Source organism: Tympanuchus pallidicinctus, unplaced genomic scaffold (genome assembly GCF_026119805.1).
Source record: "Tympanuchus pallidicinctus isolate F22 unplaced genomic scaffold, pur_lepc_1.0 scaffold8, whole genome shotgun sequence".
NCBI lineage: Eukaryota > Metazoa > Chordata > Aves > Galliformes > Phasianidae > Tympanuchus > Tympanuchus pallidicinctus.
In genome coordinates this window covers 19,775,605-19,789,662 of record NW_026294802.1, presented here as the reverse complement: position 1 = coordinate 19,789,662, position 14,058 = coordinate 19,775,605, and the positions used below count along the sequence as shown (strand labels likewise).

Below are 14,058 nucleotides of genomic sequence, written 5' to 3'. Positions count from 1 at the left end.
TTTTAAAGCAGATTTCATGAAGTGATGACAATTACAATAAGCATTCTCCAAACCCAAGAAATTGCTGGGCATAGACTGCTTGACAGTAACAAATCACAGATTTCTATCTAAACTGAAAAGACCACTTTTTAAACACTAGAGAACAAAAGAACATCTGAAATTTAACTTCATTTCATGAAGTTAATTTTCATGAAATTTAACCACATTACTTCCGTTATATTAGTATACAGGTGGAGTTCCTGTCCTCGTGCAGCAACTTAAATGCTGTATGTTTAACAGATGTTAATATAATTACTTACAGTATCACATGGAAAGTACACCTTTTAGGAGTTTCATTTCTAAAGAGACTAACATGAGTAGAACGTAGCAATAAGTCAGCTTTTCTCAAGACTAAAAATTATTTATTTGATATCTCCAGGTTTTTACCCTTTAAACTGCTCATTTGATTGTCCTGATTTTGGAAATGAGTCAGCCTTTAATGAGGCTCCTGACATTGTTTTTTCTTCCACAGTATGACTCTTCAAGAAAATTTAAAAACCACATCACATCAAGGGAGCTGGAAGCACTACCACACATACTTGAGAAGTATTAGATGTGCCTAGAATATCTGGGAAAATTTATATTCATTATACTTTTGGACATCTTTTCTGCACTTCAGCTTGTCAAGCAAGGATATTCACAATGAATCCACAGTGAACTGGAAAAAAAGGCAAGATGTGCACATTCTGCCTATTCCTGAAACTAACACAAGTTTCGTGTCTACCTGGCCAAGAACAGCAGGCACCAGTGCTCCTGGATTACCACTAATCAAGTCTGCATTGCTCAGGAACCTCAGTGAAATCTTTGCTTTGGTTCCCTTACCTGCAATCTTACCATCTTTGTAAAGCCATTCCAGATAACATCTACTGAGTAGGCACATATTTCTTATCAGATAACCAACCATATGAAGACTCAGTTTGTCTCAATATACCTTCTCAAATTCTTGCTTGCAGATTCTAAGCTCTTCGCTCAGCTTGGCACTTTCTTTTTCAAGTCTATTCCTTATTTCCTGGAGCTCTGTTGTTTTACATTTTTCATTAGCTAAGTCTTTTTCTTTCAAAATCTTGAAGAGAAATAATAAATACATAAAAAAATATTAAAAAGGCACTAAAGAAGCGATTTCCAAATTCACTCAGAGAAAAAAATAGTTCAGAACCCAAACCAATTGATTGCAAAAGCTCCAAGTAGGAAAACAATTGCCACATAACTGTATCTCCATCCACGATTAGTAGTGGAAACAATTAGCAGCATATTTACTGTTTTAGGTTTAAAACTAATAATGTTTTCCTGCATGTCTAGCCACTTAGTTCAAATTAACAGCTTATTTTAGAGCAAATTCACTCCAACTGTCTGTTAGCAGTTTTTGCACCACAGATTCAGTAAAATCGCTGTTGCTATGCTCTGCAACAGTGCCATGCCCCCAGAATAACCCTTGTTTAGAAATCCAGCAGGAATTAATGGAAAGGAGATGGCAGGGGAAGTCTCTGAGTGTCTGTGAGAAGACTTCAAAAGACAGAGACATTTACCCTCTCATTCTGAAGATCCTGTAGCATTTTGGTCTTCTCGCCCAGTTGCTGCTCCTTCTTTGATGCATCCTGTTCCAGCGTTGACTTGGCTTTCTTCAGCTCCTGAATCTGCTGATTATTGCTGGCAATTCGATTTCTGCTGGAAACTAATTCTTCCTGAGCAAGAGCCAGTTTTTCTTCTGTGGACTAATTACAAAGACAGCTCTGCAGATTACCCAGCATGTACAAGAGCTTCAGATACTTGACACTCATCTAATCATTTTCCACTGGGAAAAACTGTCACCTACCATGCAATGCTTCATTTCAAAGGTTGACAAAATATAACTACAGGAACTTCTAGGTCATGAGTTACCCCTGGTAAAAAGAAACTACCCAGAAACGTTTCCATCAATAATACCTTACCATACATATTCCAGTTTGCACCCTTCCACAGACAAAACACAAAAGCATATGAAAGTGCAAAGAAGGAAGGGTGATTGTTTGATGAAAAGAGAATGAGTTTGACTTTGTTTACACAAACTGAGTTTACTCTCAGGCTAAATCAACCACATTGTAACTCTATACAGCTGTTACCTAAGTGGCACTGAAGCCATAACATGAAGTTTTCAGAAGTCATCCAGTATTCCTTTTTTCCAGTGCCTTAAGGAAGCTAGCACTAAAACAGCCACAAATTTTTATTAGAACCCTGAAGTGCAATGTACAACCCAAGAAGTGCTAATATTGGAACAAAATGCTTAGTAGTATCAGCTTCATCAGCATTTCAAACAAAAAATGTAATCTTCCATTCAAAATCTATTACAGACTGTAATTTTATTTGCTCATTTATTATTCAGTACTCCCCATTACACAGAAAACAAATTTGGATGTCTCTCCATATTTTGGTCACAGAAACTCAAGCAATAACCTAAAACTTGCTCCCAAGACTCATTCTATTCACTCACAGCAAAGTCAAACTTAGGAGCTCCTCTTAATTTACTATTCTCAAAGTGTTGTTCTTGGGTTTTTTTGAGCCTTTGGCTTAGGCATATGTTAGCTAACACGCAGAAGCGTGTTCTTTCAAAACAAAGCAATAAGAAATAAAATTTAAAAACTCATCTTCTACACCACTAAAATCTAGCTACTTTCTGGAAATATTTGATGTGAAGATACAGTGTGAGGTGGGGAAATTTATTATTAGTAAGCCATTTATTACCTTTAGTGCACCACTAAGGATTTCAATTATCATAATTACCTATTTTTGCTGATACTCTTCTTTCTAAATCCTAATTAAACTCCTTGTACTTATTGTTCCTTTTAAAAACCACTGAACTAAAACAACTTTGACTTAATTATACATCCGCTTTAGCAGCTCTCATCTTCATTTAAATACAAATCGATTTCTGATCTTTCCTAACCCTAATTTGCAGAGTCTGAAGCATTTTGCTGGAAAAAATCAGACAGTGATGGAACACTGCCAGCATTCAGCCTACTCTGCATGGTACTATACACAAACGTTTGTGTAATTCAGTAGTCTGTAATATAAGAGAGTCTAAATTTCAAGCACACAGCATACTATAGCTCCCATACAGCAAGTGACTTTTAATTGTGCTACGATTAGTAATAACACTACTGAGCTTAACTGGGACACCAGTTAATATAACTTTACCAGTCAATTCATCTTCTATTTATCTGTGCCATTCTTTCTGCTTTGCTCAAAAACCCCTCACAGCACCCTTTGGAAACAAGCAGAGATCTGACATACAGCTAATCATTCCAGTTATCCTGGTTCAGTCTCCATCAAGACTGTAGTTCAGCCTGATTCTTTTGGGCTGCTGAGGAGCTCACATCTCTAACGTAAAATCACTTCTCACAACATCTGATGCTATTCACCTTCATTATTCAGTTTTGGCATCATTTCCAGAAAACAACAGGTGTGCTTCCAACACGTCATGAGATTGCTCTTTAGTAGGACAAAGAAAACAAAATGCTAGGAAAATGTACAGAACAAAAGGCAACCTGCATTTATTAGTGTGAATAAAAACAGATGTCAGTTTGGCTGGTATAGCTAAAAAGTCATCTCAGATTGATCTTGTACAACTAGGGCTGTACTGCAAGAACTAGCTGGGTCCCATGACCTGGATTCATCCCAAGACAGGTGCACAGATGAGCCAGTTTGGTCTGTGTGCCCCTCTCCTCCCTCCCTACCCAAAGAAGGGGCATGCAGTTTCTCACTGATGTTAACCTAATGTTACTTCATGTCTTCAGCAGTAGGATTAGACTGACTGTAGGCAACGTCTCCTGACTTACAGACCTGAGGTTTGGCACTACAGATACTCTCCCAGAACATCCGCTGAAGACACACAGGCAGCAATGCCAATATTGGAGGCAAAGAAGCATTCTTTTGAGAAGGCAGAAGAAACCAGGATCAACTACAAAAAGCACTGATGCCAAGACTGGAGAAGATTTGGCAGAGTTCAGGAGAGCAGAACAGAGTATGTTTGCACTAACTCAAAACAAAGGAAGAAGTACTAGTTATGCATTTTCTTTAACTCTTGTAAATAGGCATTTCCAGAAAAAAAAGAAAATAGAATCCCATTTATATATATATATATATATATATATGCACATATATATAAACATAAAGTATAAATAGTGATATATTAAAAAACCATAGCTTTTACAGGCACTATAATCATGCCTGATTTCTTTTTTCAGAGACAAAAACACGAGTTTATTTACTGCTATAAAGATGCCTTATTTAAACTAAACTAAACTTGCAACACACAGTATCCATAACATCATTCATTGTAGAATTTCCTACATTTCTCACTTTCTCTCTGTCCAATAGCTCCAAAGTTTGCATCTGCCTAAAACTACATAAACTATTTTCTATTTCTTTCAATCAGAAACTGCAGTTTTAAGGTGTTGTTCCTCATTCTGTGCTGACAGAATGCACAGAATAGACTGCTGTATGGGAGCTGCACTCTCCTGCCATGCTGCATCCCCAGCTGCAAAGCTTCACATGAGTGTTTCCTACTTTCTGCCACAGGGTAGCCGGGCAGCTCTCAGCCACCAGCCTGCAGTGACATGTAAGCCACAAGCCAGCAGATGGTGCTCTGTGTACAGCCAGCTACTGCCATCCCCTCCCTGGAAGCCAGCTCACATCACCTGCTGTGCTTCACAGCCTTTTTTGATCTACCTTCACATCCAGGAATTCTGGCCTCACCAACAGCACGATGCTACACGAATTCAGAATATTTAAGCTTTGACTTCTGTTTTTTTTTTGAACTAAAGCAAGCCTAGCAATGCTGGCATTTTCCAAAACAGCCTAGCCATTCCTGGGCAAAACTGGGCTTCAAACTATGCTGACTAAACATAGCTGTGGAACTATGAGAGCTCATATCTCTACCAAAAATCCTGCATAAGTCACCTAAAGTTACCTCATAAACAGGTTTTAAAAGCTTCAGCTACTGCCTACTAATAATATCACGTCCACTCTGAACCCTAGGGCCTCCTATCAGCATTCATTCTAAACTACCCAAAAATTCCTAGCTGTGGCTCAAATCTTAACTAAGCAAATCCTCTAAGTCTAAACAAATCACAGATAACTGATGTGGAACCAGACTGTGAAATTCTGCCATATGGTTCTTCTGACTTAAGCGATATTTACATATTCAGCTCCCAAAACAAACCTTCCTGAACGCTTCCTTCTTTGCAGTCTTTGCAGACAAGTTATCACTACTACTTTCATTTAATATTGCAGTGAGACAGCACAGCCACAATTAAACATGTATTTCCATCATTTTTTTCCCTCTTCTAAATTTTACAGCAAAAAAAACCAAAACAAAACAAAAAAAAACACAACAGAAGCAGTGCCAAGAAAACCATACTAGCCCTAATTATTATGCATAAATACATAAATAACCAAGCAAACAGCCTCCAAAGTGGTACATCACCTCTGTGCTGAGGATACCAATCTTCCTCAGGCTCTCCAGCTTTCACAGATATTCCACATGATACATCATGTGGATGATTCAATGACAGGTGCATAAAGGAGATAGTTCTTTTTGTTAAAGTAACCCCAAATCTGGAATTTGGCTAGGCCTCCACAGCTCACATGGAGCTATCCAGAATGGCTCCAAGCTCTTAAGTATTACAACGATAGGACTGAAGCATCTGTACTGGGACAGGTGAAAAGGAGCTACTCAATCTAAGCAGTCATCAAACAGAAAAAGAAGCCAACATCTAAAATGGATGAGATGGCCAGTTATGCAGAAGTGCCTACTGCTCTCCAAGAACTTCAGCAAAGCCTAAATCAACAGCGTCAGACATGGGCAATGAATCCCACTCAACTCTGCAAGTGAAAGGAGCCAAAGCCACACATCTCTGCAGCACAGCATGGCCTTAGACTAACTGGTTTATCACTATGGAGGAGGGAGGAACAAAGGAAAAGAACAAACACCTTTTTTTACTGATTCAATTCACAACAAGATCTTTTGGAAGGCATTAAATCCTAATACCAAATCAGGTAAATTCTGCTTCAGAATCGCAAAAATTTGAAGGACCACATTAGACATCTGCATTCCAGGCAGGTCCCTAAGCCTACTGTTTCTATTAGATTGACATCTCTGAAAGTCTACAATCAGCCAGGAAGAACTGGAAGAGGCAAGGATATAGGAACAGACTAAAAACTAAAACTCTAGTCAGATTATCTAGAAGGCAGCAGTTACTCATGTTCTGTCAGCAACTTTGCTTTCATTAGCTATGCTATTTAAATTGGTTGAAAGCTACAAGAAAAACAAGACAATTTCTTAAAATAATTTTTAAAAAATCAGCTTTCACTTTGCAGCTTATATTGCCATTGCACAAATGGAAAGGTAGCTCAGGTAAACTAGCAAATACTCGAGGCTTGAAATAAATTTCACTGTGTTCTCTGGCCCACAAGAAGGGATTGAGCATCACTAAATTCTTTTTATAGAAAGGGACTTCTTTTCTTACCCCATACGATTCTCACACTGTTTCTCTGTATTCAGAAAGGATATTCACAGATGTGTTAAGTCACACATAACATTAAAATGTCTCTAAGTACCTTAAGGTCTTGCCTGGTTGCCAACAGCTCAGACTCTTTCCCGTACAGATCCAGCTGCAGCTTTTCCATGTTTTCCTTATTTTTTTCATGGGTCTTCTGTAAGTCTGCTAGTTTTCCTTTCTCTGCTTTAAGCTCCTGAGCTGACAAAATAGTCTGCTGTTGCAGTTTATTCTCCAGTTCTGCCTGAAACATGAGCATAAAAAGTGCCAGTAAAAGTTAGACAGTAATCTTAACCATTTCAATAAACCACATTTCTACTGCAAAACTAATTTTTTTTTCCACTTACGAAACAGCAATTTAGTAATCTAATATTTACAGTTTTATAGCAATATTTTGTAAGTAATTTAACAATACTTAATTCAAATCAGAAGATTAAGTTAAGCATAATAAGATCTAACATTGAAAACATAAGTAAAATTTTAAGTCCTACAGTTTCCATAGTCCAACTAACACACAAGTTGGAACACGTAGCACAGGGCAGCCAAAGCTGGAGCAATATTTAACAGTGCATGGCACGCAACACAACATTCTCTCATGTTGGAAGACATTTGAACTCCTTCCACTATGGTTTATGGGTTTCATACTGTCACTCAGTTAAATTCTTTTGGTATAATAAAAGAGTTTAAAACTGCCACGGACATTCCAAAACACTGCAGAGTTTGTCTAAACTGCTCTCGCAAAACTTTCTACTGCTTTACAGGAAAAGAGCAGCTCTTGTTTCATAGCATCTTCCCGAAGCAACATAAAAATATTCAATCTAGCCTTTTTTTTTTTTTTTTTTAACCAATGTATTGAAACTCAGGTCCTACATAATCTGTATATTTCAGCATCAACTTGGAAGACCTTGATTCCACATCCTGACCTTATCCTTCTGAACAAGACTACAGTAAATAGCTGTTTATCACAAAGACCTTGGCATAAAAGTTGCAGCATTTATCAGATAAATGTATATTAATTTTCTTAAAGGAGTATGAGACGCCAGCCTTACCTTTTCTAAAAGGGCAGTTTTTAATTCAGCTTGCAGCGTTTCACTATGCTTTTTCTTCTGCTCAAAAGATTCCTTTATCTCTCTCAGCTTTCCCTGAAGATGCTGCTCACTGTTCTCTTTCTCTTTCAGAAGACCCTGAATTTCCAGTACTTGCGCCCGTGTTGAGTCAAGTTCTATTGACAATTGCTTAGAGATCTATATTCAAAAATACGAAATAACTGTATATAATTTTAATTTAAATCACCATTTATACCTGTAACTGCCTATTGAACTGTGCGTTTTACAAACTGTACAGTTCAAATTGCAAACAGACAATTCACAAATGAAAAACCTGTCAAAGCTGTTAAAGCTGAAGATATTGTCTCTGGCTCATCCAAAAGACTGCTACAAGTTGGGGAGCGTCCCCTGGTTGTAACTTGAAAGGTTACAAAGCCCTCTTCTATATCCCTCTGTGCATCTGCTGCTTTGCTCTGTACCAGGCAATATCTTTCTCATGAGTCAATATACTTGTTCTTACATTTTTTAAATAATCTGCAGGTTATCTGTAGAAGAGTTTCCAAGGATGCACTGTTTCCTGCATACAGAACCAGACTATCCCCCAGTGTCACTGCTGCTAACTCCTTCTTCAGAGCAAGATAATAAAGAACACTGACAACCAGATTCAGATAATAAAGAATATCTATACCAGAAAGATAACCTCTTGTTTTCAAGCTCCTACCCTTAGGTCAGCTCTGGTCTTTTTTTCCCCATTCAAAATTAAAAGCAAGTGGCTTTGTTCCAGCCAGTGGTGATCTGTGCTCTCCTGCTGCCAGCTGTAGCAGATACCAAACTCATCCTCCTGCACTTGCCACAGAGCACTGCAGTGCTTCTGCCAGAACAAGAGAGGAGACAGAAGCAGACACAGAGGAAGGGTCTGTCTGTAAGCATTACACCTGCACATCCACAAACCCTCTTTCAGGCAGCAAGAATCCACCACAGTTCAAAATGTGCCCACTGCTCATTATGCTTTTCTGGTTCCTTTAAGGAAAAGGTGACAGTTTAGGTCAAGAAATTCATAAAAATGGACTTGATCTTCAAAATACTGGCTGAACTAAATGATTTTGTCTGAATGCTCATCTTTAAAAATTTTACTTGGTATGTAGCCATAGGCAATTATAAAAGTTTGCAAAAGCAAACAAATCCACAAGAATAAATGAAAGTTTCCTGTAAACCACACGTGGAACATATGGATTAGGCAACACAGTGATGCCCAAGTTGAAAACAGATCTAAGGATATAAAATAAACAATTCCATTGTTCACAGATCATAAGTTTGAAAGCAAATGAGGACACAGTAATAAAAAATAACTGCTTCCATAATAAAGAGACTGCAGGGCCAAATTGACATGCAGAGCACAGATAAGTAAGAGCAGAACCAGTATTTTAAATACATCTAGGAATTTTTTAGTATTACCTTATTTTAAAGTCCCAAATGGGTTACAATTTGAAAAGTGCAACTTTTCTTATCCCTCAACAATCCCAGCATGAGAAACTGAAAATCAATCTTTTCAACATGTTATTACTCTTCTGATTTTTTTCATACTAAATAAGCAGACAGCTTACCCCCTCCTTTTTTTCCAGTGAGTTTTTCAATTCATTCCTCTCTTTAGCTACAGACTCTGTCTGTACCTGGAGCTGCTGTTTTATTTCTTGGTAAGATTTTTCCTATAAAACAGAAGACACAAGCAAATATTTCTGGGAGCTTCTAAGACCAAATGCCAGGTATTTTCATAAGAGCTACAAAAGCCTTTATAGAGAATATTTGTGGTTGTTTCTTTTTCCAATGAAAATGCTTTCCTCCTCAGTTGTGAACATTTTCAGTTAAAAATTCCAGCCACTAACAGTGAGTCTGTGCACCACTGCTGATAACACATATTTAAGGCAGCTGTGTGCCAAAAAGATTTTCTGATTAGGAAGTCTCCTTCGTGGAAGCCGCTATTGGCAGCCTTCTTCTTATAGCAAGCACTCATTTCTCTCTCAGGATTCAAAATTTCTTCATGTTCTAAAACTCATGAGCAAATACAATTGCAAGATTATTATGTGAACAACAAGTCAGTGACGAGACTTCCAATGATTAGAAGCAGAATCAGACTGGAAAGTCTAAACTCAGAAGAAAAACCTTCAAGCGTTTGGGAAAAACAAATATTTAAATAGCAGCAACTAAAGCAAGCAAAAAAGCTTACCTTAAAAAGGTGAAAGAGGAAAGGAAAAAGTGTTATTTTTAACTAGGAGCAGATTTATTTTTTAATCGAGTAGAATAAAAGTAGCTACATGTTGGTTCTGGGAAATGGGGACATGCAAGATATTTGAATATTTACTGATACAGTCATCAGTTGTATTTCCAGCAAAGCAAAAGGAGGAAGAAAAAAAAGGTATATTTTAAGGCTAGTAGGAGTCCATTCTTCTTACCATTCTACACTGTTTGAGTTAAGTATTTGTTACTATACTGCCATGTACTAGACTTCTCTGAAACTGAAATAATACATATATATGTGCTCATACATATATGTATTCTTAAGTTAGGCATCTCCCAAAACAACATGATGTTATTCTGGCTGCAGTATGCAGCTTTCTAGGACGTTCGAGCAAGTGCACAGGAAGGTTCTACATAAAAGGCTATGGAAAGGAAACTAAAATGGCCTCTCTTCATTTTTCTTCAATACAGTGGCACTAATTAACTTCCATTCAGTCTTATCATATATATAGTGTTTTCAGGCATAAACTTGTTTTAATATCATACAATAAATACTTCAAACTTCATGTGTAATGAACAAAGCTACTAACCATTTCTGCTACAGCTGCTTTTCCTTTTTCTATTTCTTTTTCTAATTCTTCCTTCCTTTTTTTGAAGGATTCAGAACTTTTCGAGAGTTTCTCTTTGGTAGCTGTAAGGTCCTTTTGCAAAGTATCCTTCTCTAATTTCACCTGTTGCAGCTCCGATGTTGCTGCTTGCATTTTGCAGTCTAATTCCTTGAGTTGTTTACTTGTATCTTGACTTGATTTCTCAAGATTTTTTTTGAGGCTGGCGTTTTCCTCCTCTTGCTTTGAGATTTGCTGTTTTGCTTGTTCAAGGGTCTCAGATTTCTTCTGTAAATCCAATTTAGCACTAGACATACTGCAAATACAAAACCAAAGAGAGAAAAATAAAAGATTTTTTAAGTTGTTCTTCACAGGTTCTTTGTATCACTAAACAACTCTATTTAAGAATATTAACTGTAGAACTAACTCAAAGAATGCCTTTTTATTTTAGAATGTGGGCATTTTTTCTCTCTAGTGAAGACATATCAGCAACTCTAAACACTATTTTGAGATGGATTTTTCCTTCCTCAAATACTGCGAACAGGAACTACTCCTTTGCTTCTTATGCAAAAACAGCAAATTAATCTTTGAAAGATACAGAGCTGTGGATACATCAAGATGGATCTTAGCGCTTCAAACTGTTCAGATATTTAACTGACAAGCACAGTGAATAAACTGGAATGCACTGAATCACAGCAGTGAGTGATTCACATGAGATGATGTGGCAGATGGAGTCTGCATGGCAAGTGAAGTGCAAGAAAACAACTGGGACCTAATTCAGATCTCATAGCAGAGGGAATACATCACTTTGATCTATGATTTTATGAAATTACAGGAGGGAAGAACAAAATTTCAAGTGTACTCCAAACCACTCTAGCCCTATGTCCGACTTCAAAAACTACTACAACACAGGGAACACATACGCTTCTCTTTCTGCTTCAAGTTGTTTACTCAGCTCTGCTATTCGGAGGTCTAATTCTGTAGATTGCTGTCGCTGCTGCTGTAACTCCTGAAGAGCTTGGTCTTTGCTTGCTTTAGCATCAAGAATGTCAGCCTCAAGTTTCTGAGATAGAAAAATAGAAAAGTTAGAGCCATTGGAAAACAACCAATAAAACAGAAGTACTGTCATTCAGCAGTATTTACTGGAAAGTCCTTACTATAGAAAGCAGCGACAATTATCACACACTATCCATATCTTTCATTAGTTGGCCACTTGCCATTCATTATTTAGTTCCTGCAACTCTTTCAATCCCCTAAAAGCAAACTGTTTTGGTAAAACATTCTGAAATCACCTTTAAATTAAACACAAGCAGTTATTTTATTGCAAAGTAATAAATAATGAAGTAATAAAACACAGACATCTTTAAAAAGCCATTTAAAAAGCGAAGTGCTTGGCTTTGGTTCTCAGCTAGGTTCTTAGCTACCAACAGTTTCAGCAGTTTCAAATGACTACTGGTTTACATAGCCCCAACTCTGACATTCTTTGGTAACAACAAAGACATGAACTACAGCTATAAAGAAATACTGTTCTCATCTAAAAGAATGTATATTTTGTTTCATTTTTGAAGGTATTTGTTTATGTGGAATATAAACAGTACAGCAATCAGGTACTGCTTAGACTCTTCAACATGTTAGCTGTTTTATAGGCACTTCTGCTTTTATGCAGTGGTCACAATACAAAATCATCAAGCTCCTCTGAGAAAATTCCTGAGGATTTCTGCTGTTCGTCATGTGTTTTTTTCCTCCTTTTAAATACCATGCATTCATTCAACTGGAATAACACAAAGAATGGTGATGACATGAAGACTTTTACACACAATTGCATTCCTGTAGAAAGCATCAACAACCCTGCTCAGTTTCACACTTCACTACCAGGGACCTCATCAAATCTTGTGCAAGTAAACAATGTATTCCTCCTAAGCATTTGAGTATATTGGTTACTCGCAAAACTTTGGCAAAAGTATCAAAAACACAAATGAAAGCAGGTAGAAAAGCCCATAACTAGGAAAAGCACTCTCTAGACTGCTAATCTCCTTCAAAAACCAGAACATAGCACCACAAAAAAATTCTGCACTGCTCCTAAGATCTCTCTATTATATGATTTCATGCATTGCGATTTTGACTCTCAAGAATGTTTAACAAGAAACAACGTTAAAATGTAAACCTCAAGTTTTAAAACACTGGAGTAATTTAATTCATAATTCAGACTAATTCATACCAATAATTGAAAACATTAGTATAGGAAAACGTCTAAAGGTTCTGTAAACTTAATGACGGGCAATGTAAGAGAAAAGCTAAGCCCAGGAATGGAATGCAAAATGCAAGATCAAACTAGCAGAAAAATATATAGAAGTAAATTAAACCAAAAAGGTAGTATTAACTTGTGCTAACCAATGTAAGACACATTCCCTGGCGCCACTTGAAATGTGTATAAACCTGAAGACTGTAATTTCTGGAAGTAATCATGTTCCCCCTCACAGCACCTTCCAGGCACAGAGGTTGGTAGAAGCACACTAAAGGAAAGCGGCAGTATAAGGGAACTTAGTGTGATACGCGAGCCCAGGAGAAGAGAATATGATTAAAGGGTGTATCAGTGAACACTGGTGAGAAAGAAAACCTACAGAAGTCATACTTCATATAAATCCTTCCCTGTAATCTGAGCCCAGCTTTTATCAAATACCACCAAGCAGCGGTGAACATCAGTCTCAGTAAGCTCAGACACTGTGTTCAATACAAACCTTAAGCTGTCCCTCTAGCTCTTCGGTTTTCTGTTCTAAATAAAGATGTTGCTCTTTGTAGTCTTTGAGATTGGCTTCCAGCTGAGCACAGTATTCCTGCTTGTCATTCAGCTTAGCCGTAACCTGATCCAACTGAACACTGACCTTATTTAACTCCTGAGGTAAAATAAAAATAAGAGGGTTGTTAGCTTCTAAATAGCTTCTAGAAATGAGTAATGTCCTTTGAATATATGCTTTGAGTGATCTAATATGTTAAAATTAAAAAGGAAAATGATGCTTCCTTTTTAATCTGAGAGGCAGGAAATTGAGATGGAAAAACACAAATAAATTCTCTTTGTTCAACACATCCCTCACTAAAGTTTACAGGCTATGAGCTAGAGCTTAAAAAATGTGTTTGAAGTTATAAAGAGATGAGGAACTGTACGTCATAAATGCTCAAAATCCTGGAGTTAATACAGCAATAATTAGAATGCAACACTACAAAACCTTAGAGAAAACTCGATGTCTCCCAGGAATGAAGCACCGCCGAAGAGGAAAGCCTGCAGTATGGGAACAGTAAACTCAATACACCAAAGATAATTCCAGATCATTGGTTCAACACAAAACAGTGTGATTTCCACAGGAGACACAAAGATGTTTGCCTTGTAACCACTAAGAGAACAGCTACATCCAAGCTTCTTACTCTCCAAGCAAGCTGATATGTTTAATTATTAGTTAATTATGTGTTTAATGAACAGTTCCAAAAAGACATCTTATGTTTATGGCTAGTAATTATATTCCCACCTAAAAATTGGTGCCCTTAGGAAGTGCTGAATATTCAGCTGCTGAAAAAAGATGACAACAGCATGGATTCTAATAACAC

General features: G+C 37.2%; 1 protein-coding gene across 5 annotated transcripts in view; it reads right to left on the bottom strand.

The window, feature by feature from the left end:
• The window catches only part of EEA1 (early endosome antigen 1), a 66,105-nt gene that overhangs the window by 7,013 nt on the left and 45,034 nt on the right, over nucleotides 1-14,058 (bottom strand). For all 5 annotated transcript variants that reach the window (XM_052667887.1, XM_052667888.1, XM_052667891.1 and 2 more), the window contains 8 exons: nucleotides 13,197-13,352; nucleotides 11,382-11,521; nucleotides 10,444-10,774; nucleotides 9,223-9,324; nucleotides 7,622-7,816; nucleotides 6,634-6,816; nucleotides 1,566-1,751; nucleotides 971-1,102 (listed from right to left, as the gene is read on the bottom strand). In XM_052667887.1, the coding sequence (XP_052523847.1) occupies nucleotides 971-1,102; nucleotides 1,566-1,751; nucleotides 6,634-6,816; nucleotides 7,622-7,816; nucleotides 9,223-9,324; nucleotides 10,444-10,774; nucleotides 11,382-11,521; nucleotides 13,197-13,352 (1,425 nt within the window). The remainder of the gene's footprint in view (nucleotides 1-970; nucleotides 1,103-1,565; nucleotides 1,752-6,633; nucleotides 6,817-7,621; nucleotides 7,817-9,222; nucleotides 9,325-10,443; nucleotides 10,775-11,381; nucleotides 11,522-13,196; nucleotides 13,353-14,058) is intronic.